The following is a 27,935-nucleotide window of genomic DNA, read 5'->3' as shown; positions in this document are numbered from 1 at the left end:
AAACATTTCCAATAAATGGAGAATGCAATGCAATATAATGGAATACTATGCAGTCATTTAACATTGGGTTTACACACACACTAATAAAAACAAGTGATAGGTGGGTGGAACACTTGAGGTTAGAAGTTTGTGACCAGCCTGGCCAACATGGTGAAACCCTATCTCTACTAAAAATATAAAAATTAGCCAGGCGTGATGGTGCACGTCAGTAATCCCAGCTACTTGGGAGGCTGAGGCAGGAGAATTGCTTAAACCTGGGCAGCAGAAGCTGCAGTGAGCCGAGATCATGCCACTGCACTCCAGTCCAAGAAACAAAGTGAGTTAGGCTCCGTCTCAAAAAAAAAAAAAGAAAGTAGCAATGGTACTAATATTATCGAAGCAAAAGGTTTTTCAACAACCCTGTCTCAATTTCACTTTTATTTTTCAAGCCAAAGTCTCACTCTGTCACCCAGGCAGTGCAGTGACATAATCTCAGCTCACTGCAACCTCTGTCTTCTAGGCTTGAGTATTCTTCCCGCCTTGGCCTCCTGAGTAGCCAGAACCACAGGCGCAGCCACTATGCCTAGGTATGTCTTTTTTATTTTTTCTAGAGACGGGGTTTCACCATTTTACCCAGGCTGGTATCAGACTCCTGAGCTCAGGTGATCTGCCCACCTCAGCCTCCCAAGTGCTGAGATTACAGGTGTGAGCCACAGCACCCAGCCTCAACTTCAGTTTTAATCATATATTTTCACAAATATATGTGAATTAAAGAAGCTTTAAGTAATCAAGCCAAAGCCATGTTATTATTAATTAAGAGAATGAAAATGCCATTTGTTTTACTATCTAAGTATGTGGCTTAGTTTAGCCAATCAAAAGCATTCACAGTAGATGAAACTTTTTCAAGTCTTTTCATTTTTATTACTTAAAAAAGTTGCATTTTTTAATTTAGCTGACTCTGTGCTTGTGCCTTCAACACTTACACACCAATTTTCTACTCCTTAATAAGGAAAGCATGTTTGATCCTGTCACAAACACATTTAGCACACATGGAACCACCATAGGCCCTGCTGACATGTTCTTTGTTTTGGACAATCTCATTAAGAACTTTAGGTCTTACAGAACGAACCCCTCCATGTCTGCCTGGGCACATGCCACATGCAGATTTTGGTGCTTTCCCAACGTTCTTAGTAAAAAGGTAAACAACTCTATTACCAAGGGTCTGGGACAGCCTTGTTTTGTTAGAGGCTGTATTGTAGAAAAGCCTACGACATTATGTCAAATGCTGGACCATTCTGAGTGCCTGCAGACAACGTCCCGGAAGAGGAAGAAGAAAGCCTTTGAAATATTTTTAAATGAATAAACAGTAAAGAAAAAATACTAATGAGAAGGAAAAGTCTCTAATTTACAACTTAAGGCACTTGTTATCTCCTGGAGTTTTTTGCTGTAGTTGGTTTTATTTTAAATGAAAGGTAGGCCAATCAGTCTAGGTTTAAGCTTAAGGAATCTATGCAAGTTAACATCGATCTGAACAGAAAGACCTAAAAAAGTATAAGAAAAGCAATATACTTTCCTTTCATTACCAGATTCTGAAAATTAAGGTAATGCTTAAATAAAATAAAATCAAGCAAAACAATAACGTCAAACTCTTAAAATTTCCATATAAACAAAATTAGAACTTTAGTGTTTTAATAATCTTAACCTCAATTTTTTTAATCAAGTTCCAACCACCCAAACAAAATAATCTTATAATGTAATCCTGAAAACATATTAGGACTGAGTAAAAGCAGAGCTTTAAGCAAAAACAAAACACTGTCTCCACTACATAAAAATCTATGGTCAGGCCAGGTGCAGTGGCTCACACCTATAATCCCAGCACTTTGGGAGGCTGAGGCAGGAGGACTGCTTGAGCCCAGGAGTTCGAGGCCAGCCTGGACAACATGGTGAATCCCCGTTTCTAGTTTTTATTTTTTAAAATATGTTTAAAAAAAAAAAAAAAGTCTGTAGTCAAATAAATACTCTGATTCTAGACTTGGCAACAAAATTTAAAAGCCCATTCACAGGTCTGGAGCTGCTAAAACAAAATACCTCTACAATGAAATAATACATAAAAACAACGCAAGCCAACCAAGCACAGCAAGCCAACTGACTGGTAACTAGGATTTTGCTGACCTCTTCTGGAGAAGGCTCGAAAGAAAACATTTCAATTAATGAAATAAGGCAAATTAGGCAAACCAAACAGTATAGTACCTCATATCCTTCTTTTAATCAATTGTTTCATTATTTGTATTATTTTCTATAAAAGTTAATTTGATAACAAAGTAACTTAAATTTGCAGTTAGTACTGAATGTTTTTTACTACTAACAGAATTGATTCTGTTTAACATGTACTGCCTCCATCAAAACCTTCCCAGTTATAGAAGTTTGGAGAATTTGCTCACCTAGCTCCTTTCCTTTCTATTGTGTCCAACGAAGACCTTATCTCATTATGGATGTCTCTTCCTTCCACTTTCCTTCCCCAGGAAAAAAATCATTCTTCAGATTACATTCCACCTTTGTGACTTCTCCTCAGTTAAGGTACCTCTGCCTCCTCACTGTGACTTAAGGGTGGACATCACTCATTCCCAGGTTTTTAAGCTTACAATATATGTAAGTGTCAATGTTCTTAAGCCCTCTCAGATGTTTTCTATAGCTCAAAAACTTTTCATTTTCATGGACTATTTTGACTCTGCGCAAATTTTTTATTTTCTTTCTAGACTTCCAATATTATTACCACTATTTTTGGTTCCTTCATTTTCCTTTTTTTGGAGCCATCTCTATTCCTCCCATGGTGAAGCTAAGGATTTCATCAAAAGGAGCTGCTCTAATGAAAGCATATGCAAGTTAGTGCTTCCCTTTTACATCACTACTCCCTTATCTGTAGAGACACTAGCTCATTACTAGACCACCATTTCACCAAATCTATTGCCCTTTAAATCATTAAATGTTTGGTGAGCCCCAAACACTTCAATCCTTATGCTAACTTTCTCTTTATTTACACTTATTTCCTAGGTAATCTCATCCAGTCTGATACCTATAAATACCACAAAAACACTAAAAATTCCCATATTTTCTATCTGTAGCCACACCTCTCTCCTCTGAGCTCTCAACTTATAGCCATCAGCCTAAGTGACAGAGCCACTGAATGCTCTATAGGCCTCTAAATATGTCCAAATTAGACCTCTTGATACTTCCCTCCCCAGTCTGCTTGCCTGAGAGCCTCCATGGCTCTGCCACGGAGCTGCCCAGGCCAAAAAGCCTTCGAGTTGCTGTTACCTCTTATTCTAAAACCCAGTATCTCATCCATCCATAATTCTTGTCCATCGTAACTCCAAAAGATAACCAGAATCCAACCCTTATCTCCACTGCAAACATTCCAGTCTAAGCCACTATCATTCTCACTTGAAATACTGAAAAGACAAATCTGACCTTCTCCAATTTGTTCTCAACACAGAAAGCAAAGCGAACACGCTAAAGCCTGCACGAGGGAAAAGAACAGCAGCAGGTTTTCTAGGGCAGGAGGTGCGGGTGGGAATGTACTACACAGCAGCTACACCAGAAAACTGCAGAGCGCTGGCGCCATTCTACCCTAGCTGTGGTGGCGGCTCGCCTCAGTGGGGACAACTTTCAAAACTCGTAGAAATGTATACTTTCAACGGGCGCAGTTTATTATATATGAATTATACCTCCATAAAAATTACTGACAGCAAGTTTCCTATAAAAGGGCCAGGCACGGTGGCTCATGCCTGTAATCCCAGCACTTTGGGAGGCCAAGGTGAGTGGATCACTACAGGTCAGGAATTCAAGACCAGCCTGGCCAACATGGCAAAACCCCATCTCTACTAAAAATACAAAAATTAGCTGGGCATGGGGACGCTAATTTAGTAGTACTCCCAGCTACGTGGGAAGCTGCAGCACAAGAATCGCTTGAACCTGGGAGGCAGAGGTTGCAGTGAGCCAGTATGGTGTCACTGCACTCTGGCGTGGGTGACACAGCAAGGCTCTGTCTCAAAAAAATATTATCAAAAACTAGGCCAGGCACGGTGGCTCACTCCAGCATTCTGGGAGGCAAAGCCAGGAGAATCACTTGAGCCCAGGAGTTTGAGATCAGCCTGGGCAACATAGCAAGACGTCATCTCTACAGAAAAAAAAAAAAAGAAACTCAAAAAATTAGCCAGGCATGGTGGTGTGCTCCTACAGACCAAACTACTTGGGAGACTGAGGAGAGACGACTGCTTGAGCCCACGAGTTTGAGGCAACAGTGAGCCATGATCATACCACCACATTTCACCCTGGGTGACAGAGTGAAACTCTGACTCAAAAAAACAAAACAAACGAACAAACAAAATCAGACCATGCCTATTCGACCCCCTTCAATGGCTTCCCATCTCACACAGAATAAAAGCTAAGGTCTTAGTCCACCAAGGTTCTCCCTATTACCTCTCAAACTTAACCCCTACTCTCTCCTCTTCCCTTGTTCCCTCCAGCTACACTGCCTATTCTGCCTGCTCCCTATTGTCCCACCTCAAGATGTTACACTTCATCTTCCCTCTGGCTAAAATGCTTATCCCCCACTAATAATTGAATGGCTTATGCCCTCATTACAAGTTTTTACAATTTTACTAATTTATCTTGTTTTATCATGTCTCTTCCATTAGAGTAGCTGCATGGTATTTTTTGTTTGGTTGGTTGGTTTTAATCTGTTTTGTTCACTGCTATGTCATTACATTAGTACCTGGCTCACTGTAGGTGCTCAATATTTAATGATCTCCTTAATATTTAAAACACTTAGTTTAATAAGTGAATGAACAAACTAGCTCTAATGCCACACTCTGGACATGGTGACAACATCTTACTGACCTGTTAACAAAAAAAAAAATCTATATTACAGACCTACCATATCATAAAACTATGTTCCCAAATTTCAAAGGAGGACTTCAACCAGCCTTGCTGAGCAAGGCTCTAACCTTGCTGAATCCCCAAAAGTCCCCAGAGCAGCCATATTAACTCTTTCTGGTCTCCAAATCCTGTATTTTACCCCCCAACTCTTTCATCCTTATTTAGATAAATGTATTTCCTATGTTATTTAAAAGAGAATAAGGACACCTTTCCTCAAATTTATGTCTCTGGTGTCTTCCAATCTCAGAAAAAGTCTCCTTTCCTTTGCATCTAATTTTCCACTTTCTTGCCTTTGACTCCAAATTTTGTTCTATCACTCTCTCCTTTATATCCTTAACTAATTTCCAAAATATACAATTCTACCCTTAAATATTCTAAAACTTGAGTGGAATGTACTGATACTTAACTATTGCTCCATTTTCTAGCTTGCATTTTTTTAAATAAAGTTATTTAATAGTGTCCATTTCATTGGTATATTTGCTGTCAATAAATTGGCAACACAAGGAAGAACAAAAGGGTGAGCTCCTAACCAGGGTCTCATGCCAGGCCCAAGCAGGATCTGTCTTCCCTGTAGTATCACACATATCAATCTAAATACCACAAGAGTTCTCATCCTGGAATCCATGAATAGGGTGGGGGTAAAGGTCCATAAACCCTATGTAATAACAGTACACAACTAGTCAGGTGCGGTGGCTCATGCCTGTAATCCCAGGACTTTGGGAGGCCAAGGTGGGCGGATCACAAGGTCAGGAGATCGAGACCATCCTGGCTAACACAGTGAAATCCCATCTCTACTAAAAAAACACAAAAAAATTAGCCAGGCGTGGTGGGGGGGCGCCTGTATTCCCAGCTACTCGGGAGGCTGAGGCAGGAGAATGGTGTGAACCCAGGAGGCAGGGCTTGCAGTGAGCCAAGATCGCGCCACTGCACTCCAGCCTGGGCAACAGAGCAAGACTCCGTCTCAAAAAAAAATACACAACTATACTAGATCACAATAGGAAAGATAATACAACCTTTTTAGTCCCTAGTTTCATTATCTGAAAAATTCAAGTTAGGGGACAACATTGGTTATGCAGTAACTAAAAACATAAATTAATTTACATGATACATTTAATAACCTACATTATGTCAAGCATGCCTCCATTTAAATTTAGTCCATAAACAAGACAAGGTTAGCCTGGGCAACATGGTGAGACCTTGCCTCTACCAAAAATAAAAAAAAATTAGCCAGGTGGGGTAGCTCATGCCTGTGGTCCCAGCTACTCAGAAGACTGAGGTGGGAGGATCTCTTGAACCCAGGAGATTGAGGCTACAGTGAGCCATGTTTGTGCCACTGTACTCCAGCCTGGGTGACAGAGTAAGACCCTGTCTTAGAAAGGGAAAGAAAGACAAAGGATATCAGTAGGGCGTGGTGGCTCACCTGTAAATCTCGACATTTTGGGAGGCTAGGACAGGAGGACTGCTTGAGGCAAAGAGTTCAAAACCAGCCTGGGCAACACAGCAAGATCCTGTCTCTATAAAAATAAATGTTTAAAAAAAAAAAAAAACCCAAGGATGTCCCCTCTCACCATTCCTATTCAACACAGTACTGGAAGTCCTAGCCAGAGCAATCAATCAGGTAAGATCAATAAAAGGCATCCAAATAGGAAAAGAGGAAATCGAATTTACTTTCTTCACTACCAATATGATTCTACACCTAGAAAAACCTGAAGATTTCACCAAAAACCTCATAAACCTGATAAACAACTTTGGCAAAGTCTCAGGATACAAAAAAAATCAATGTACAAAAATCAGTAGCATTTCTATACCCCAATAACACTCAAGCTGACAACCACATCAAGAATGCAATTCCATTTACCGTAACACACACACACACACACACACACACACACACATCAAGGAATACATCTAACCAAGGAGGTGAACAATCTCTGCAAGGAGAACTACAAAAGGCTGCTAAAAGAAATCATAGATGACACAAAAAAAATAGAAAAATATTCCATGCTCACAGATTGGAAGAATCAGTATCATTAAAATGGTGACAACGCCCAAAGGAATTTACAGATTCAATGCTATTCCTATCAAGCTACCAATATTTTTTCACAGAATTAGAAAAAAGTATTCTAAAATTCACATGGAATGAAAAGGAGCCCAAAGAGCCAAGGCAATCCTAAGCAAAAAGAACAAAGCCGGAGACACCACCTTACCCGACTTCAAACTACACTACAAGGCTACGGTAACCAAAACAGTGCAGTATTGGTACAAAAACAGACAAACAGCCAAGAGTGGTGGCTCGCACCTGTTAATCCCAGCACTTTGAGAAGCCGAAGCAGGTGGATCACCTGAGGTCGGGAGTTCGAGACCAGCCTGACCAACGTGGAGAAACCCCGTCTCTACTAAAAATACAAAATTAGCCAGGCGTGGTGGTACACGCCTGTAATCCCAGCTACTCGAGAGGCTGAGGCACAAGAATCACTTGAACCTGGGAGGCAGAGGTTGCAGTGAGCCGAGATCATGTCATTGCACTGCAGCCTGGCCAACAAGAGCGAAAGTCCATCTCAAAAAAAAAAAAAAAATAGACAAACAGACCAATGAAATAGGATAGAAGCCCCTGAAATAAAACTGCACACCTACAACCAACTGATCTTCAAAAAAGTTGACAAAAATAAAATCAGTGAGGAAAGGGCTCCCTAATTCAATAAATGGCACTGGAGAAATTGGCTAACCATATGCCAAAGAATGAAACTGGACCTCTACTGAGCTCTCACCATATAAAAAATTAACTCAAGATGGGCTGGGCATGGAGGCTCATGCCTGTAATCCCAGCACTTTGGGAGGCCGAGGCAGGCAGATCACTTGAGGTCAGGAGTTCAATACCAGCCTGGCCAACTTGGCAAAACCCCATCTCTACTAAAAATACAAAAATTAGCTGGGCTTGGTGGCATGCACCTGTAATCCGGCTACTCGGAAGGCTGAGGGAGGGGGATCGCTTGAACCTAGTGGGTGGAGGTTGCAGTGAGCCTAGATCATGCCACTGCACTCCAACCTGGGCAACAGAGCAAGACTCTGTCTCAAAAGAAAAAAAAATAGGTACAAATAACAGGAAACTATATATAATTGGGAAGTAAGTAAGGACATCTCCAATTGCCCTGAATAGTGAAATCCAAGGATGCTCTAAAAAGCCTTTATATAAAATAACATGGTGTTGCATATAATCTATGCAAAACCTCCCATATAATTAAGTCGATACTATGTAAATAGCTGGTACACTGTACTTTTTAATTTGTATGGTTTTTACTGTGGTCCTTGTCCCCACAAATATTATCAATCTGTGGTTGGTTGTAACCACGGTCACAGAACCTGTGGATACAGAGGGATGACTGCGTGTAGAAGAAAACACGAAAATGCAAAAAAAAAAAAAAAAACAAAACACCAAACACAAAAAAAACTAATTTTTACAGGAGACGATGGAAATAGAGGTTCAAACCAAACAAGATATTGATATCAATAACGACCTTTTGTATTTCAATTTTCATGCATTTTTCAATTGAAATATAAAAAATAAAAGTAACCCAAATTTAATGTATTTGTAATTTTTTTTTTCTGGTCTCACTTTGTAGCCCAGGCTGCAGTGCAGTGCCACGATCACAGCTCACTGAACCCTTGACCTCCTGGGCTCAGCCAATCCTCCCACCTCAGCCTCCTGAGTAACTGGGACTACAGGTGCACACCACTATGCCTGGCTAATTTTTTGCGTGTTTTTGTAGAGACAGGGATTTGCCATATTATCCAGGCTGGTATTAAATTCCTAGGTTCAAGCAATCTGCCTGCCTTGGGCTCCCAAAGTACTAGGATTATAGGTGTGAGCCACCAAGCCTGGCTGTATTTTTTTTTTTTTTTTTTTTGAGATGGAGTTTCGCTCTTGCTGCCTAGGTTGGAATGCAGTGGCGCGATCTCGGCTCACAGCAGCCTCCAACTCCTGGGCTCAAGCAATTCTCCTGCCTCAGCCTCCTGAGTATCTGGGATTACAGATGCCCACCACCACCCCAGGTAATTTTTTTGTATTTTTAGTAGAGACAGGGTTTTGCCATGTTGGCCAGGCTGGTCTCGAACTCCTGGCCTCAGGTGATCCGCCTGCCCAGGCCTCCCAAAATGTTGGTATTACAGGCATGAGCCACCACGCCCAGCCTGTATTTTGTCAGCCAAAATTAAACACATACTTTTCAGAGATCTGAATCACCAAAAGTATGATCTACAATGTACATTTATTAACTTAATTACACTAAACTACACCAATTTAAAAATTACTGAAAAACAAAATGAAAAGAGGCATGGAAGAAAGAACAACTCTCTATTACAACTCCTAATTAAGCAAAAAATAAACTGAATTTATTCTTTTTCAAATTTGGTACTTTTCTTCTTCTCTGTTGACAACATAGTCATTCAACAACTATACTGAGTGCCTACCATGTGCCAGGCAAAATTCTAGGCACTTGGGATAAATCAGTGGAACAAAAGAGACTAAAATCCCATCCTTCATGAAGCCCTGATAGCAAATATAATCTTATATTCTGTTTAACATAAACTTTGGATGGGTGCGTGGGGTAAGGGGTGGCTCCATGCAGTACGCAGAAACATGAATGAAACTTTTTAGAGGTAAAAGGAGTCTCATGTTCTAATTTTGCAAATGAGAAAACCAGGTGAGAAAAGACACCTGGTTTACCTAATGTCAGAGCCCAGTAATGCCTAGTAGCACTGTATGGTGTGTCATCCCATTATCCCTAAGTAGCTCAAACTAAAGGCTAACATATTCAGTTTAATCACAAACGTAAAATTATAGGAAACGTGTGCTTTATAACCAATAATACAATATTTTAAATACTGATAAAACAAAACGTTTTGTGATTTCTGTTAAATTGTATTTTCTTAGATTTTGAGAGATTTAGAAATGATTGTGGAAATATATTTTTGCAAAGCTTTATATTTAATTTGAAAAAATAAAAGAATACTTACAGTACTATGAAAAACAACACTGTGTCCCTTCCCTAAACTTTCTATATGAGCTGAGAGGTTAAAGCATATGGCTCGATGTCTTATCGCATCCAGTGTTTGTGCATCGAAGAAATCATGTGGCCGTGCTAAAAGTCAACATAAAAAGTAAAGAATATTTAGAAAAACATAACAGTAATAAGTAATAAAGACTGAAACAATTAACAAATACGTATCTATCAATAGTATTTAAATTCAAGATATTATTTGCTTACAAAACATGGACTCTAGATAAGAAGACTAATATGCAAAAGCATTATTTCAACAAATGAGTGAATGTGGGTTAATTCTGACCCTTGGTGAGTTAAGTTCTAACCTCAAACCTCATGATTCCACATCTCAGCTACTTCATTTTTCATAAAATGTTATCTTTTACTCCAACATCTCTCCTCAGCATAAGGTCTGTATTTTCAGCAATCTGAGGAACATCATCTATGTATCAGGATCTCAAACTCACCATTGCCAAACATACAAAATAAATTTCATGAACATTTTGTATTACCATGTAATTTCAAATTGTACAAATCTGACAATACAATAATATTATTTTGAGGTTTTTTTTTTTTAGAGACAGAGTCTCACTCCTTCACCCAGGCTGGAGTGCAGTGGCTCCATCTCAGCTCACTGCAACCTCTGCCTCCCAGGTTCAAGCAATTCTCATGCCTCAACCTCCTGAGTAGCTGGGACTAGAGGCGCACACCACCAAGCCCAGCTGATTTTTGTATTTTTAGTAGAGCTGAGGTTTCACCATGTTGGCTGGGCTGGTCTTGAACTCCTGGCCTCATGTGATCTGCCTACCTCGGCCTCCAAAGGTGCTGGGTATACAGGCGTCAGCCACTGCTCCCAGCCTATTTTGAGGTTTTTGACAAGTATTTTCTTGATTATGAACAACATTTGAACAATGATCTAATAAAATTACAAACAAATTTTTGGACGCCGATCAGTCCACCAAAGCTGCCAATCAACTCCACCAGTTATCAGCTGTGTGACTGTGGGCAAACTACTTAACCTGCATTACACTGTGGATTATTTGTAAAATGTAAATTATCATAACAATTTTCAATTGTAATTAAATAAAACAAATGCATATAAAAATGCCTTATAAATCATAAGGCCATTTATATTAATAAGCTTATATAACTGGCTTTTTTCTTTTTCTTTCAGACACAGTCTCATTCTGCTGCCCAAGGTGCTAGAGTCCAGTGGTGTGATCATGGCTCACTGTAGCCTCAAACTAACTTCTGGGCTCAAGTGATCATCCTGTCTCAGCCTCTTGAGTAGCTAGGACTATAGGCATGTTCCACCACGGAATTTTTTTTAAAGGATAAACCGTTTCACAAATATAGAGTAGGCAATATTTTAGTGTAATCAAAAAAATTATACACTGAAGATTTAATTTGGTAAGAACATTTTTCAAATTTCAATTTTCATCTCACTAATTATAATAAATTGTTCTATTCTTATTCCTAATAAGAAAGTTGCTCAAAATAAATAAGTTGATTATTTTACATTTGTGGAGCTTACTAATACATGTAATTTTTCAAGATCTGTAATTGAAAATTCAATTTCACTAATAAAAGAGTTGGCTTGATTCCCTGGTACAGCATATTCTGAATTACATATATGCTGATTTCCCACACTATGGCTATTCAAAGAGTCTCAAAACATCTACACAAATCCACCATAGCTTTTATGGGGGAATATTTTCACCAGTTGGCACATTAAATAGAACATAACTAAACTAACAGCTCTTTTCTCTAGGTATTTCCTCAAGAGAAAATAAACAAAACACCAACTAGTAATAAACGAGCAGAAGCCAAAAGACTAAGAAGGCAGTGACAATGGGAAATCAGAAAGAAAAAAGTACTTGACATTTGCAGGGGTAAGCAAGGGAGAGTTCTGAGAAATATATCACTTTCCTGTTAGATCAGTGGCTACTCGAAAAAATATGTGTACTTTCTCCAAGCTCTCCAAATATATGCTTTTTCCTAAGAAGAATAAACACTTGGGGAAAATAATAACTCATCACTCTAAATCACTCAAATTAACCACTCCTCACTCAAATTTAAACATTGAAGCCATCACTTAAATTCACAATAATGAAAGGAGTCCTCAATCTTCAGCCTATGCATTCAGACCTTAACCACACTATCTCCATTGTATATATCAAGAATACCAAACTAGAACAGTAGTTCCAAAGTAGGTGTGTGTCATGATCCATTAGAGTAAGTAAAGAATAGAATACCCTTGTTCATCTCTTCATCTCATTCTTTTTCAATATCCTTCTTGGCAATTCTGTATAATGTACATTAGTAGTATTACCCATATACAATGTATAAATTACATACATTAAGACTGTGTACTCAGTATTTTTTTAACTAATAAGATATATAATCAAAAACCTTTGGTGCTGGACACAGTGGCTCATGCCTGTAATCCCAGCACTTTGGGAGGCCAAGGCAGGAGGATCACTTGATACCAGGAGTTTGAGACTTGGTGGCCAACAAGGTAAAACCCCATCTCTACTAAAAATAAAAAAATTAGCCGGGCATGGTAGTGTGTGCCTGTAGTCCCAGCTACTCAAGAAGCTGACGCACGAGAATCGATTGCACCTGGGAAGCACTGGTTGCAGTGAGCTAAGATTGCACCACTGTACTCCAGCCTCGGCAACAAAGTGAGACCCTGTCTCAAAAAAACAAAAAACAAAACAAAACAAAAAGGTTGAAAGATCACAAACTGACAACCTAACATTACAGGTTGCTGTGAGCCAAGATCGCACCACTGCACTCCAGTCTGGGCAGTAAGTGTGAGACTCTGTCTCAAAAAAAAAAAAAAAAAAAAAAAAACCTTTGGAAACCACAAAAATAGAAACTATTTTCCCATGGTTCAAAATTACATATATTGTATGATTTATCTTCTCCTTAGGTGTAATGATGATGATGGGGTTATGTAGAAAAATATCTTTATTCTTAGGAGATGCATCTTAAGAATTTTGGGTCCATGACCAAAAAAGTATACAGGTAGGAAGATAAAACAAATGCACCATATTGGTAAATCTCTCAGTGAAGAGCAATACAAGTATTTATTATACTATTCTTTCCACTTTAAAGTATATTTAAAAAGCACTAAAAATATATTTTAAAGATTTTTTAAAATAATGAAAACATAAATAAAAATTAAAAATATATATATATATAAATTTTATCAGGCCGGGTGCGGTGACTCACACCTGTAATCCCAGCCCTTTGGGAGGCTGAGACGGGTGGACCATTTGAGCTCAAGAGCTCAAGACCAGGCTGGTCAAGAAGACAAAACCCCATTTCTACCAGAAAAAAATACAAAAATTAGTTGGGTTTGGTGGTGTGTGCCTGTAGCCCAAGCTACCTGGGAGGCTGAGGTGGGAGAATCATCTGAGCCCAGGAGGTCGAGGCTGCAGTGAGTCATGATTGCACCACTGCATTCCAGCCTAGGTGACAGAGTGAGACCCTGTCTCAGAAAAAAAAAAAAAAAAAAGGTTAAAAAAAAAACAAATTTTATCAAACAGAAAATTACATTTGCTGCAGTGCTGCTATTTATAAGGTATGTTTTCCACAGTTACGTAAAAACTGTCTTCTTGAATTACATGAGGAAGATACTAGGTAAAGTTAACTGCTATAGGTATGTATGCTTTTAAAGAAAGAGTGAAATGCAGCAGCTGTAACCATGCTAATTCAAATCACAGCTGTCTTAACAATGGCTCCCCACAGTGAAAAGGCCTTGGATCCTTTTTAAAGTTCATAAAGTAATATATTCAGGACTAACCCCATTCTCCTCAATAAAACAGATGACAAAAAGGCATTTTCATCCACCACCTCTCTCTGCCAACTCTCCCTACGCAGCCTGCCTTACTAGCTAAGTTAATATGAGGAAAAACACCACCATCAAAAGAAACATATACGTAAGTCGGCACCAGTACTTTGTTTCTAAGCAAGAACTGGGCATTTAACTGAATCTCTCTTCTCTTTACAAGACAAAGAGTAGCAAATTGCATAGATATTGCCAAGTATATAACGTGAAAAGTCAGAAAATTTAAATGATTACTGTGTATACACTGAGACTAAAATAATAATGAGAACAGGTGAAACTGGTGGAAAAGTCATCTGGTTTTTGAGTACCATAATACATATTTAGCAATTTTCTGTGTGCAACTGCAAGCTACTTGATATTAACACAAGTAAAATGACCGCAATGTTAAATTTCTGTTTTTATAAAAGAGGTCAAAATGAAAACGGTACCATAAATAGCCAACGTTGATTAAAAATAAACATGATTACTTTAACAAAAAGAAACTTAAGGCCAGGTGTGGTGGGTCATGCCTGTAATCCTAGCACTTTGGGAGGGTGAAGTGGAAGGATCACTTGAGCCCAAGAGTTCAAGACCAGCCTGGAGAACACAGAGAGACCCCCATCTCTTCAAAAAATAAAAACTAGCCAGGCATGGTGGCTCAGGCCTGCAGTCCCAGCTACTTGGGAGGCTGAGGTGGGAGAACTGCTTGAGCCCAGGAGTCTGAAACTGCGGTAAGCCATGATCTCACTACTGCACTCCAGCCTGGGCAAGAGTAAGACCCTGTATCAAAAAAAAAGAAAAAAAAAAAGCAAGAATGAAACTCAAGAGAGTTTAAGAAAGTTTACTTTTCTCAGTTAATGAGGTAGAAAAAAAAACGAAATATAAAGTTTTCTGGTTTGTTCATTTGTCCGCTATAAATCTGTAGTAACAAAAAGATTTCAATGTTTTACAGACTAATTTCATAGTCTGGAATTAGTGTCTGGAGTCTTGTCTATACTAATCAATCCCCAGAGAAAAAGGGTAAAGTACAATCTATTTTTTCTTTCTAATTCACCTTTGGAGTGGACTCCCTTTCAATGACAGCTTTATTCACTCATTCACCCACCGGTGTTTCTTCATTGAGGATATACAGTTAAAACTAACCAGCTGGTCAAGCACAGTGGCTCACGCCTGTAATCCCAGCACTTTGGGAGGCCAAGGAGGGTAGATCACGAGGTCAGGAGTTCAAGACCAGCCTGGCCACATGGTGAAACCCCGTCTCTACTAAAAATACAATGATTAGCCAGGCATGGTGGCGGGTGCCTGTAATCCCAGCTGCTCGGAAGGCCGAGACAGAGAATTGCTTGAACCCGGGAGTCGGAAGTTGCAGTGAGCCGAGATCACACCACTGCACTCTAGCATGGGCGACAGTGCGAGACTCTATCAAAAAAAATAATAATAAAAAAAAAAATAAAGCTACAAACTAACCAGCTGACACAAAGAAGCAGTGACCAGCTACACTCTCAGGTTGCAAAGTCTGTTCCTGCTCCCAGCATTTACAAGCCTTATCATCTATTTATTTTCTATCCTAAACATCAAGGATACATTTTGGTAAGTAAGCACATAAACATTGTACATATATGTTACAATAGACTAGGTACTATGACACCCATTACATTCAAATTGTTTTGCTATCAGCTGGGTGCGGTGGCTAACACCTGTAATCCCAGCATTTTGGGAGGCCGAGACAGGCAATCACCTGATGAGATCAGGAGTTTGAGGCCAGCCTGTCCAACATAGTGAAACCCTGTCTCACGCCACTGCACTCCGGCCTGGGAGACAGAGCGAGACTCCATCTCAAAAAAAAAAAAAAAAGCAACACTGCTTTGTTATGCACACACATAGCTTTGTGGTGGTTTTTTCTGCTGTTGGTTTTTTGAGACAGGGTCTCACTCTGTCTCCCAGGTTCACGTGTGGTGGCGTGATCACGGCTCACTGCAGCCTCTACCTCCCAGCTCAGGTACACATACTACTTTGGAGTAGATAGATTACTTAACTTTTACTGGATGTTTACTTTTAACATGTTCAAATTTTCTAAAATATTTCTAGAAATACCAATGTTACTATATTTTAAATGTTATTTTAGAAGAGAATCAGAGTAGCCCCCAAATCTAATTTTATACAGTTTATATTTGAAGGCCACATATACTCCCTTAGCTACTACAAACATGTGCCACTGAATTCTCTCTCTCACTGACAGACAGACATCCTACCTGTTTATTACTTTCAATAGAAGAGGAGTTGAAGTTCAAAGTGGATTTGCATAAAAGTCTAAGATATCTTTCAAAATCATCAAATACACCAGATTTTCTCAGTGTAACACTTACGTAATGAGCGTCGTCTTTTGTTCTTTAATTTCCTCCTTTTGTTCATTCCAGCTTTAGAAGGAGATTCTTCTTTGGCCTTTGGCTGGCTAGAAACTTTTGAGGAGTTCTGCTGACTGAAGTGTGTGGGTACATGACGAGCTAGCCCTCCCTGAGAAGCAAAGCTGGCATTGCAGCCACCAACAACACACTGAAAGAAAATAAAACAGAAATAATGTCAGGCATGCTGTGTAGGGCAGGAGAAGAATATAAATGAGTGAATATCTAGTATTTTCGGAAATAAATAAGTAGTACAATAGAACTAATTCCAGAAAGGAAGCATAAGGGACTTGTAGTCTTTTCACTTTATGAAGTAAGTTGCCAAGTAAGATGACATACATTAGACAAAGCTTGAAAATGCAACAAGTTTCACGACCTCCCAGTTTACTATTTCCACTATATGCAATACAAAAATAATGGGATCTTCTTCCCAGAAAAATCTGGTTTTGAATTAATCATTTTTATAGCAGAAGCACTAAGCTGTTTTTGCAACAAAGAATTAGATATCCTAGCAATGACTGGATTTCTGAATTTTATTTTTATTTTTTTGAGACAGAGTCTTGTTGCCCAGGCTGGGGTGCAGTGGTGTGATCTCCGCTCACTGCAATCTCTGCCTCCTGGGTTCAAGTGATTCTTGTGCCTCAGTCTCCCGAGTAGCTGGGATTACAGGTGTGTGCTACCATGCCTGGCTAATTTTTGTATTTTTAGTAGAGATATGGTTTCACCACATTGGCCAGGCTGGTCTTGAACTCCTGGCCTCATGTGATCTGCCTGCTCTGGCCTCCCAAAGTGCTGGGATTACAGGTGTGAGCCACCTTGCCCAGCTGGATTCCTGGATTTTTAAAGTATTTTTTTTTTTACGATACATGCTACTTCAAAACCTTCAGAAGACTTCCTAGTGTTATACACTATTAAAACAGGTGAGAGAAGAGTTCAATATTGACTTTTTAATGTATTTTGTATTTTGGGTTTTGTTTTTTTTGAGACAGGGTCTCAGTCTGTCACCCACGCTGAAGTGCAGTGGCATGATCTCGGCTCACTGCAGCCTCGACCTCCCAGGCTCAAGCAATCCTCCCACCTCAGCCTCCCAGGTAGCAGTACTATAGGCACACACCACCACACTACTAATATTTTGTTGTTGTTGCATTTTTTGTCAAAAGGGGGTTTCACCATGTTGGGTAAGCTGGTCCTGAACTCCTGGGCTCAAACCATCCACTTGCCTCGGCCTCCCACAGAGCTAGGAGGTGTGCACCACCACACCTGCCTTGTCTTTGTAAATTACTTTCTTACAAATTTCTTAAACTTCAGATGAAAACCCATACGGACTACATTTAATATTTTAAAAATAAATAAAATTAATTTGTTAAACAATCAGATCTAGCCTCTCTCTTAGAACAGACATGCTCAGTGTTGGTCATATGCAGTTCTCTACAATATCCATTAAATACTGCCTCTTTAGCCTTCTGTACTTGCAATATTAAGAAATCAAAAGGTTAACTACCCGAGTCACCTGACAGATGTGCTATTTTAACAAAGAATGCAGAATGTCCAGGTAGCACCAGAATTTATACAAATTAACTACAGTATAAGTGCGTGATTTCTAATTATATCTTGGGGGGAAAAATTTGCAGGTCTTCTAACAAATGAATCGTGGTAATTAAAACAAAACAAAACAGAAATATCCACAGTTGGATGGATAATGATTTTTCTATTAGTCATTTAACCGATTTACTTAGTTTTTGACTTACCAAACTCTAAGCATATAAATGTGTCATGTTAAAAACCAAATATATTCATCATGTTATCCCCAGGCGGTTCATCTTGTAAAAGTTCATCTAGATAATAGCATTAAAAAAAAATCACATGCCTCAGGCTCTTTCCTTCAGTCGAGGTACCTCTACCAATTGTAAGCTGCTAAAATCACAACACAGCCCTTTATTTGTAAAAATCATAACTTTCCTCATAAATTCTCTCTAAATCTGCCCCAAATGGACAAGAGCTAATTCTCCCTTGAGGCTGTCCTCACACTTCACTGCATACCTATATACTTATCCCAACTCACACTTTCCATTTTGAACACAGAGATAAATATTTATGAATATTTATATTCCCAGAAGCATCTTGCAAATCATAGATATTACTAAGTATATTAGCAGAACTAAACAGCTATATGTTTACTGATGCTGATAAAAAAAAAATCACACATTCTTCTTATATGGTATCCATTAATAATTACTCTCTTTACTTTGACACACAAATATATTTTGGGGGCTCCTTATGGCCCTCAGCGTCTCTATGAAAAATGTTTACTTACTCTATGGTGCATACTAAGTTAAAAAAGAGGTAGAAATTATTCAAGACTTTAGTTCAAATACTTATCTATGTCCAGTATTACATAATATGCTAGAAGGATAAAGATGAATAAGATACAGATACTACACCAAAAGAGCTTCTATATGTTCACCAAAACATACATATAAAGCAGTATAACTTCAAAGGAGTACAGTAAGTCCTAATTAAAGCACAGGGCTATGGGAAACCCTGAATAGAGGCAATTGGCAGCCATATTCATTGCTCTGAAATTAGTATTTAATTCATACAACAACCCTATGAATGGCATGGTCCTCAAATAGGCTGCATCAAGAATTTTCACCTACAGACTCTGACCATGAGAAGTCAGCATTTAATGATTGCTATATTTAAAATTTAAAATTTTGCCACACATATTTTGAGTACCAAGAAATAATAACGCTTTTTAAAGCTGCCATCTCTTCTGTAGAGTACCACGTTGCCACAGAACTATCTGGTCCACTGCCAAGGTCACTGCAAACCTACAAACCACTAGCCAAATATTGCTACTCAACACTTTAAATATGGTTATTGTAACTGAGTAAATGAATTTTTAACTTTATTTCATTTAAATTAATATTATTCATTAAAGTGAAATTCACATCACATAAAATTAACCATTTGAAAGTGTACAATTCAGTGGAATTTAGTGTATTCACAATGTTGTATAATCACCAGCTCCACATTCTCGCCAACACTATTTCCATTTTTTTATTAAAATCATTCTAGTGAGTGTGAAGTGGTATCTTGTGGTTTTCAACTGCATTTCCGTAATGACCAATTTAACTTTTAATTTAAAACCTGAGCCAAGCACAGTGGCTCACGCCTGTAATCCCAATACTTTGGGAGGTTGAGGTGGGTGGATCACTTGAAGCCAGGAGTTTGAGACCAGCCTGGCCAACATGGTGAAACCCTGTCTCTAACAAAAATACAAAAATTAGCCAGGGAGGTCGCAGTGAGCTGAGATCATGCCACTGCACTCCAGCCTGGGCAGAAGAGTGAGACTCTGTCTCAAAAAAAAAAAAAAAAAATTAGCCAGGCATGGTGGCACAAGCCTGTAACCCAGCTACTCAGGAACCTGAGGCACAAGAATCACTTCAGCCTGGGACGCAGAGCAGTGAGCCAAGATCGTGCCACTGCACTCCAGCCTGGGCGACAGAGTGAGACTCAGTCACAGTAAAAAAAAAAAAAAAAGGAAAAAATAAACATATAAAACCTGATACTCAAAATTGCTTGATACTTGAATTGAGAGTGTTTAATTACCCTAATGGGTTAGTTTTGTACCGTCCAATACATATATCCATTAGATACATGTAACTTCTAAGCATTTGAAATGTGGCTAGTCTGAATTGAGAAATGTTATAAGTCTTAAGAGTCATTTTGTCCCAGCATCCTTCCAGACAGCAAAGAATAGGCCCTAGTAGCATCTAGAACTCAGAGAGTAATGTTACCATCAAGAGTTTATTTTAGTCCAACTGCACGCAGAATTCCAACATTCTGGGAGGCCAAGGTGGGAAAATCACTTGAGCCCAGGAGTTTGAGACTAGCCTGGGCAAAAAAGGGAGACTCCATCTCTAACCTCCCCCACGCAAAAAAAAAAAAAAAGTTTATTTTAATCATCAATGATTCAGTCTCTAGAAATGAAATCAGTAATGAGAATTCTAACAGAGAATTGTTTTATCTTTGATTTTGGTCATTTATCAATCAAAAATCACTAAAAAAAACAGAAGTAAAATTTAGAACTAAAGAGTGCTTACATTAAACAAAAATATAATAGAATCACACATATTTCACTTAAATAGAAACTTCTCCGCTAAAGGAAAAAATAATTTTAGGCATCAACTAATCAACATCCTACAGAATATGAGGCAGAGACAAATCTGCTGTTGCTTCAAATAGTCTAGTACCATCCTCTTTACATGAGCATTTCATGTTGCTGAGTGTGGTTTCAGTTTTCAAATATGTTTTATATTTTCACTCATAAATATATCATCACTGAACTCAAGCCACTACACATGGTGTTCTGATGAAAAAGAAACCAATTTCAATGATGAGGAAAAGCTGGTTGTTGAACACTGATATGGTTTGGCTGTGTCCCCACCCAAATCTCATCTTGAATTATAATCCCTATGTGTTGAGTGAGAAACCTCCCAGGTGACTGGATCATGGGGGGCAGTTTCCCCGATGCTGTTCTTGTCATAGTGTGGGAGTTCTCACAAGATCTAATGGTTTTTAAAAATGGCAGGTTCCCCTGCACTCTCTCTGCCACCACCTTGTGAAGAAGAGATACTGCTTCCCCTTCACCTTCCACCATGATTGTAATTTTCCTGAAGTCTCCCCAGACATGCAGAACTGTGAGTCAATTAAACCTCTTTTGTTTATAAATTACTAAGTCTCAGGTAGTATCTTTATAGCAGTGTGAAAAACGGACGAATACAAACATTGACTGTTTTAAATGTGGTCTCCCACTGAAATACCCTATATATTAATGTATGTTGGCCGGGCATGGTGGCTCACGCCTGTAATCCCAGCACTCTGGCAGGCCGAGGCAGGTGGATCACCTGAGGTCAGGAGTTCGAGACCAGCCTGGCCAACTTGGTGAAACCATGCCTCTGCTAAAAACACAAAAGTTAGCCGGGCGTGGTGGCAGATGCCTGTAATCCCAGCTACTTGGGGGCTGAAGCAGGAGAATAGCTTGAACCTGGGAGGCGGAGGTTGCGGTGAGCCGAGATCGCACCATTGCTCTGGGTGACAGAGCAAGAGTCCATCTCAAACAACAACAAAAAAATATGTTGGTGGCCAAGTAGCTTTTCTAAAATTTGAAACACGGAATTACCGAATTTTTTTTTTCTTTTTCCGAACAAATTTATTTGGACGAAGCAATACTAAGACTGTCTTTGTTAGTACTAAGATCATTTTATTCATATTCCCAGAAGTCCTTCTGAAGATCAAAAAGGGGCTATCAGAACACAAATCAGAAAGCACCAGTCTTACAGATAATGAGGAGGTGATCTAAAGGAAGAAAAATTCCAAATAGAAATGTTGATTTCTTGGTTTCGACAAATACACCAGAGTAACATAATTAACGACCCCGGATTCTTTCTGCCTCTGAAACTCGGAATCTGCCACTGACCATGACCACAAACAATATTTAATATGGCTAGGAGCCATGACTCACGCCTGTAATTCCAGCACTTTGGGAGGCAGAGGTGAGTGGATCGATTAAGCCCAGGAGCTTGAGACCAGCCTAGCCAACATGGCAAAACCCTGTCTCTACAAAAAAAAAAAAATTCAAAAATTAGCCAGGCGTGTGCCTGTGGTCCCAGCTACTTTGGAGGCTGAGGTGGGAGGATCACCTGAGCCCAGGAGCCAGAGGTTGCAGTGAGCTCAGACTACACCACTGCACTCTAGCCTGGGCAACGGAATCAAAACTATGCCTCAAAAAAAAAAAAAAAAAATTTAATCTGTTCTTGCCTCAGTTCCTTATCTAAAAAATGAGGGCAACAACAGTAATTAACTCAAAGAATTATTGTAAGAATTAATTTAGTTAAAATATGTAATATAATAATATACATAGGCAATGTGCAAGGCTCTGCAATGCATCAATCGAGTCTTTGCTGTAATTCTTTCTGACCCTTACTTCATCTTGCTCACCACAAAACAAACATGAGAAACTTTTTTCACCAATTGCATTAACATTTAACTTCCAGATAGTCAAAGCTCACTAATCAGAAATATTTGTTTTTAAATATTTTCAAATTGCTACAATAATTGCTTACATATATGAAAGTACATGCTCTTCCCTACATAGTTTACTTTTTTAAATGCTCCCTTTTTAAGCTTTTTTTTTTTTTTTTTTTTATGTTTTTTAAGGTGGGGTCTCGCTCTCTCACCCAGACGAGTGCAGTGGCGTGACCTCGGTTCACTGCAACCTCTGCCTTCCAGCTTCAAGTGATTCTCCTACCTCAGCCTCCCAAGTACCTGAGATTACAGGTTCGTGCCACCACACTTGGCTAATTTTTGTATTTTTAGAAAAGACAGGGTTTCACCATGTTGGTCAGACTGGTCTCGAACTCCTGACCTCAAATGATCCTCCTGCCTTGGCCTCCCAAAGTGCTGGGATTACAGGTGTGAACCACTGCACCTGGCCCCTTTCTTCTCTTTCAAAAGCATACGTACTTTCTGTAAGCAGACAGTGGTAATAATTTTACAAAACTGTGAATATACTAAATAATCACTGAACTATAGTAACCTTAAAAGTGTTAAATTTTATATATATAAATTATGTACTTAAAAAAAATACCTGAAATGATCCCCCTTTTCACCATAACATAATAGACTCCATTAGAAACAGGGAAAACGATAATCAAAGACTAGGAGAAGGTTATTTACAATACATATATCTAACAAAAGACATATTCAAAATTTCTGAAGAATTTCTATTAACTCAATAATAAAAGACAAACCACCCAATTAACACAACTGGCAAAGACTTGAATAGGCACTTCACCCAAAATAAAATATTCAGATACCCATAGCACAAAATGTGGTCAACATCATTGCAAACTGATGAAACAAAAAGCCACAATGAGATACCACTACTCATCCACTAGAATGGCCAAAATTAAAAGGATCGGTAGATGCCTGTAATCCCAGCACCTTGGAAGGCCGAGGTGGGTAGATCGCTGGAGGCCAGGAGGTGGGGTTTACATGAGCTGAGATCGCACCACTGCACTCCAGCCTGGGTTACAGAAACTTTATCTCAAAAAAAAAAAAAAAAAAAAAAGAAAAGAAAGGACTGGTAGTATTAAGATATTATATAGTTAAGAGGAATGAATATGTGTGTGTAATCAGAGGACATGTAAAGGAATGTCCATGGGGCAACTTGGTTAATAGTAGCCAAAGATGGTCGAGCATGGTGCCTCATGCCTGTAATCCCAGCATTTTGGGAGGTCATAGGGGGAGGATCCCTTGGGCCTGCGAGTTTGAAACCAGCCTGGGCAACACGGCAAAACCCTCTCTACAAAAAATTGGCTGGACATGGTAGCACACGCCTGAATCCCAGCTACTTGGGAGACTGTAGTATGAGTAATACCTGAGCCAGGGAGACTGAGGCTGCAGTGAGTAGAGATCAGGCCACTGTACTCCAACCTTGGTGACAGAGTGAGACTCCGTCTCAAAAAACAAAACAAAACAAAAAAATAGCAGCCAATGATTGAAAAAAAATCCAAATGCCCAACAGGAAGTGAATGGATTTATCTGTACAGTGGAATACTACAGAGCAATGTTTTTAAATGACTGCTTCATACAATTTGTACAAATCTCGCTGATATTTTGTTGAGTGAACAAAAAGCCAGACACAAGAGTTCATAAAGTATGAAAGAAATTAGAATATAGTCTGGGCAGATGGGTGGAGGGCAGGAGAAGAGACAGACCAGAAAAGGACATTAGAAATCTTGTCTTACTGAAATATTCTCCATCAGGATGGTAGTTACAAATGTGCATACAAACATAAGAAACAAATCATTAAACTGTTAAACAAGTGTGCATTAGACACAACTATACATTATATCAGACCTTTAAACAAAATGAAAAAAAAAAAAAAAAAAGCAGAGGCTTACCTCAAACATCACCTTATCACTTCCTCTCTCTATAGTCACCTGCCATTCATCTTCTACTATCCTTTCCCAGCCCGTTATAATTTAATTGATCCCTAACCCAGAGAATCTCATAGGTCGCTATTGAAGAACTTACATTTCATTATTTAAGTTTCTTTAGATCTGTATAAACCCAGAGACTACAAGTTCCCTGAGTATAGAGGCCTGCTTTTCTTTTTTATTTATTTATTTTTTTTGAGACAGGGTCTCTCTCTGTCACCCAGGCTGGAGTGCAGTCTCAGCTCACTGCAGCCCCAAACACCCAGACTCAAGTGATCCTTCCACCTCAGCTTCCTGAGTAGGTGGGTCTCAGCTTCCTGAGTAGGTGAGTCTACAGGTACATGCCAACACGCCCGGCTAATTTTTGTATTTTTTTTGTACCGACAGGATTTCGTCATGTTGCCCAGGCTGGTCTCAAACTCCTGGGCTTAAGCAATCTGCTTGTGTCAGCCTCCCAAAGTGCTGGGATTACAGCATGAGCCACGACACCCGGCCTACTCTGTTTTTCTCATTACCTGGTTTCCATAATGCCAGCATAGTGCCAGGTACTTTAGACATCAATGTTTTGTTGATTTAAATAATTCCTATGATTCATGTATGGAACAATACCTCACTAAATCATATACCTTAACTTTTTTTCTTTCAAAGACAATTTCTTTCCCCTCTCCAATAGGAAACGTCTACAGTTTCTAAGAAGAGGATTTGGAAAAAACAAAAAACACAAAACATTGGTATAGGCTTTGAAATTAATCTGCATACACATCATTGTCAACCAGCAGAATGGCTGCCTTAAAATATACTTACACATGCATACACACGGAAATACAATGAAGATGTAAATGATTTAAATGATTCTTTTACTTTAATAAATAATCTCATATTTATTGGGCACACACTGAATAAGAACTTCATGAGGTAACTAGTACTACCAACTACACATTAGACAGGAAGTTAAGAAAGCAGTTCACAGTCACATTTCCAGCAAATGTCACGGCCAAGATCTGTAGTATGACTACAGGAAACACTGGGGTGTTAAAGTAATAGGACCTGTGCCCCAGAAAATTGATTAGACCATTTGTTTACTTATTTATTCATTCATTTATTCATTTACTACCTCCTTCATTTTTTTTCTTCAGACCACTTATTTAAAAAAAAAAAATTAAGAAAAAAAATCTGAAGGGTTAAACATATGAAAAGATGTTCAACCTAATCCATAATGAAAGAAATACTAATTAAAACTATTAAGATGGGCCAGGCGCGGTGGCTCACACCTGTAATCCCAGCACTTTGGGAGGCCAAGGCAGGCAGATCACAAGGTCAAGAGATCGAGACCATCCTGGCCAACATGGTGAACCCCATTTCTACTAAAAATACAAAAATTAGCTGGGCGTGGTGGTAGGTACCTGTAGTCCCAGCTACTCGAGAGGCTGAAGCAGGAGAATCACTTGAACCTGGGAAGCGGAGGTTGCAGTGAACCGAGATCACGCCACCGCACTCCAGCCTGGCAACACAGCAGAGCAAGACTCCGTCTCAAAAAAAAAAAAAAAAACTATTAAGATGTAACTTCTCTGAGACCAAGTGGGGGCGGATCACCAGAAGTCCAAGACCAGCCTGGCCAATGTAGTGAAACCCCATCTCTACTAAAAATACCAAAAAAAAAAAAAAAAAAAAAAAATTGGCTGGGCATTGTGGTGCCTGCCTGTAATCCCAGCTACTCCAGAGGCTGAAGCATTAGAATCAATTGAACTGAGGAGGTGGATGTTGCAGTGAGCCGACATCGTGCCACTGCACTCCATCTAGCCTGAGCGACAGAGCCAAACTCTGTATCCCAACAAAAAACAAACAAACAAACAAGAAGATGTAATGTCTCACCTATGAGATTAGCAAAAATCCAAAAGTTTGACAATCCTCTCAGCAAAGCCTTGGAGACACTCCAACATTAGGCAGACACTCTAACATTACTGATGATGGCACTAGCTCTAGGGAATGACAATTTGGCAAGTTATCAAAATTACCAATGTTTACATTAACCTTTGATCCACCCACTCACATCATTTTAGGGGATTTTTCCTACATACATAATTATACATGTACAAAATGACACATATTCAGGATTCATCACTATAGCACTATTTGTAACAACAAGACAAGAAGCAACCCAAGTGTATCTACAAAGTTTGGTTAAACTGCTAATATTACACAATGGAAGGCAATGAAGCTGAAAAAATGAGACTATTCACTATGAACTGATATGAAAAGATCCTAGCATAAAGTATATTCAAAAAGCAAGGTATAATCGGGAGGAGGAAGATAGAGATAGGAGAAAGGGGCTAACATGCAGCTCCCACTATGGCAGAAAGAACACCATGTGGAGACTCACACCATGAACTTTTGCTTCAAGAACCACCCCAGGAATATACCAGGCAAACCGAAAAAATTCACAGATCCTTTCAAAGAAGCAGTACACTGCTGCAAATTCCATGAGACAGGTAAAAAACTGCTGAGTTCCCAAAGTGTAAGAGAGGGAAAACCTGCCTCCACACACACATCCCCACTGGGGAATCTGAAAATCCAGATCATGGGAGACGAGACGGATTTAACCTTACCTAGGGCTGAGATAGATTTAAGGGAACCGTGCAAAATATAAAAGTAGAAGCAGCAGTGGGAAATGCCTTGTAAGCATTCCCAGCCTCTAGCTAGAGCCCAGGGAAGCCATCCCCGACTATATCTCACAAGGGTACTAGCAGAAGACAGCCAGTAGAATTAGGGAAGGGTAACAGGGCAAAAGAAGCTTCTAAATGAGATAGTAACAATTTCAGCTGGACATGGATTTTCTTGAGCAGAAAAGGGAGGTAGGGAGGGAACAGGAACTGCTGCAGATACAGCCCAGAGCTGCTGACAGAGTAGGCAGATGGGGAGGGGCGAGGTCTGAAGGCCTTGCTTTCTCAGCAGGGAAGCCTGGGGCAAGGTCTGAGTGGTACACCAAGGGAGTGAGAGTGGCTTCACCCACTGCGTGGGAGCTGAATGAGGTCTCTCGCAACCAGGACTCTCACAACCCCCCACTTCCCTGGCGAACTATATGACACAGCAGAGGCAGCCAAAATCCCCTATGGAACATAACCCCACTGGCCTGAAAACCAACACCCTATCTCCCACAGCGGCTGTGGCAAGCCCCGCCCAATGAAAGTGAGTCTGAGCCCAGTTCCGCCTAACCCTGCTCCCACCTGATGGTTATTTCTCTACCTGCCCCTTTAGCAGAACAGGAAACATAGCCCCACCCATCTCCCGAGAAACCAAAATACTTGCCCCGGCCAACTTAGGGCAAGCAATCTCCCTACTTACTACTACTGCAGCTGGTGCACTCTTCAAAGTGTCACCTCCTGGCTGGAGGCCAACCAACTCAGGCCATTAGAGCAACTCATGACAGAATAACCCGGATCCCAGGAAGGGGAGAACAACAGCTAATTCCACTGCCTGTGACATCCTGGCCAACCAGAGGTCCTGAGTGTGTCCACATTACAAGTTCATTGCTAGCATAACCAGTATCAAGAAAGCAAGTACACTCAACATATCTACAACCGAAGACCACCAAAGAGTCCACTTCACTCCCCTGCCACCTCCAGAGCTTGGAGACCTGAAGATGAATCACATCACAAGACTCCTTGTAGGCATTCCCCAGCACCATCCCAGAGCCTGGTAGCCCTGCTGCTGGATGGCTACACTCAGAAGAGCAATA

At 39.7% G+C, this 27,935-nt stretch overlaps 1 protein-coding gene and 1 pseudogene across 3 annotated transcripts in view; both read right to left on the bottom strand.

Moving 5' to 3' along the window:
- The window catches only part of AEBP2 (AE binding protein 2), an 80,646-nt gene that overhangs the window by 10,056 nt on the left and 42,655 nt on the right, over nt 1–27,935 (bottom strand). For all 3 annotated transcript variants that reach the window (XM_024257201.3, XM_024257202.3, XM_054526931.2), the window contains exons 4-5: nt 16,158–16,344; nt 9,931–10,055 (exon numbers count right to left, since the gene is read on the bottom strand). In XM_024257201.3, the coding sequence (XP_024112969.1) occupies nt 9,931–10,055; nt 16,158–16,344 (312 nt within the window). The remainder of the gene's footprint in view (nt 1–9,930; nt 10,056–16,157; nt 16,345–27,935) is intronic.
- LOC129049072 (large ribosomal subunit protein eL34-like) lies at nt 838–8,312 on the bottom strand (annotated as a pseudogene).

Source organism: Pongo abelii, chromosome 10 (assembly GCF_028885655.2).
Source record: "Pongo abelii isolate AG06213 chromosome 10, NHGRI_mPonAbe1-v2.0_pri, whole genome shotgun sequence".
Lineage (NCBI taxonomy): Eukaryota > Metazoa > Chordata > Mammalia > Primates > Hominidae > Pongo > Pongo abelii.
Note: the sequence above shows the minus strand (reverse complement) of the source record. Positions and strands in the feature narration are given on the sequence as shown.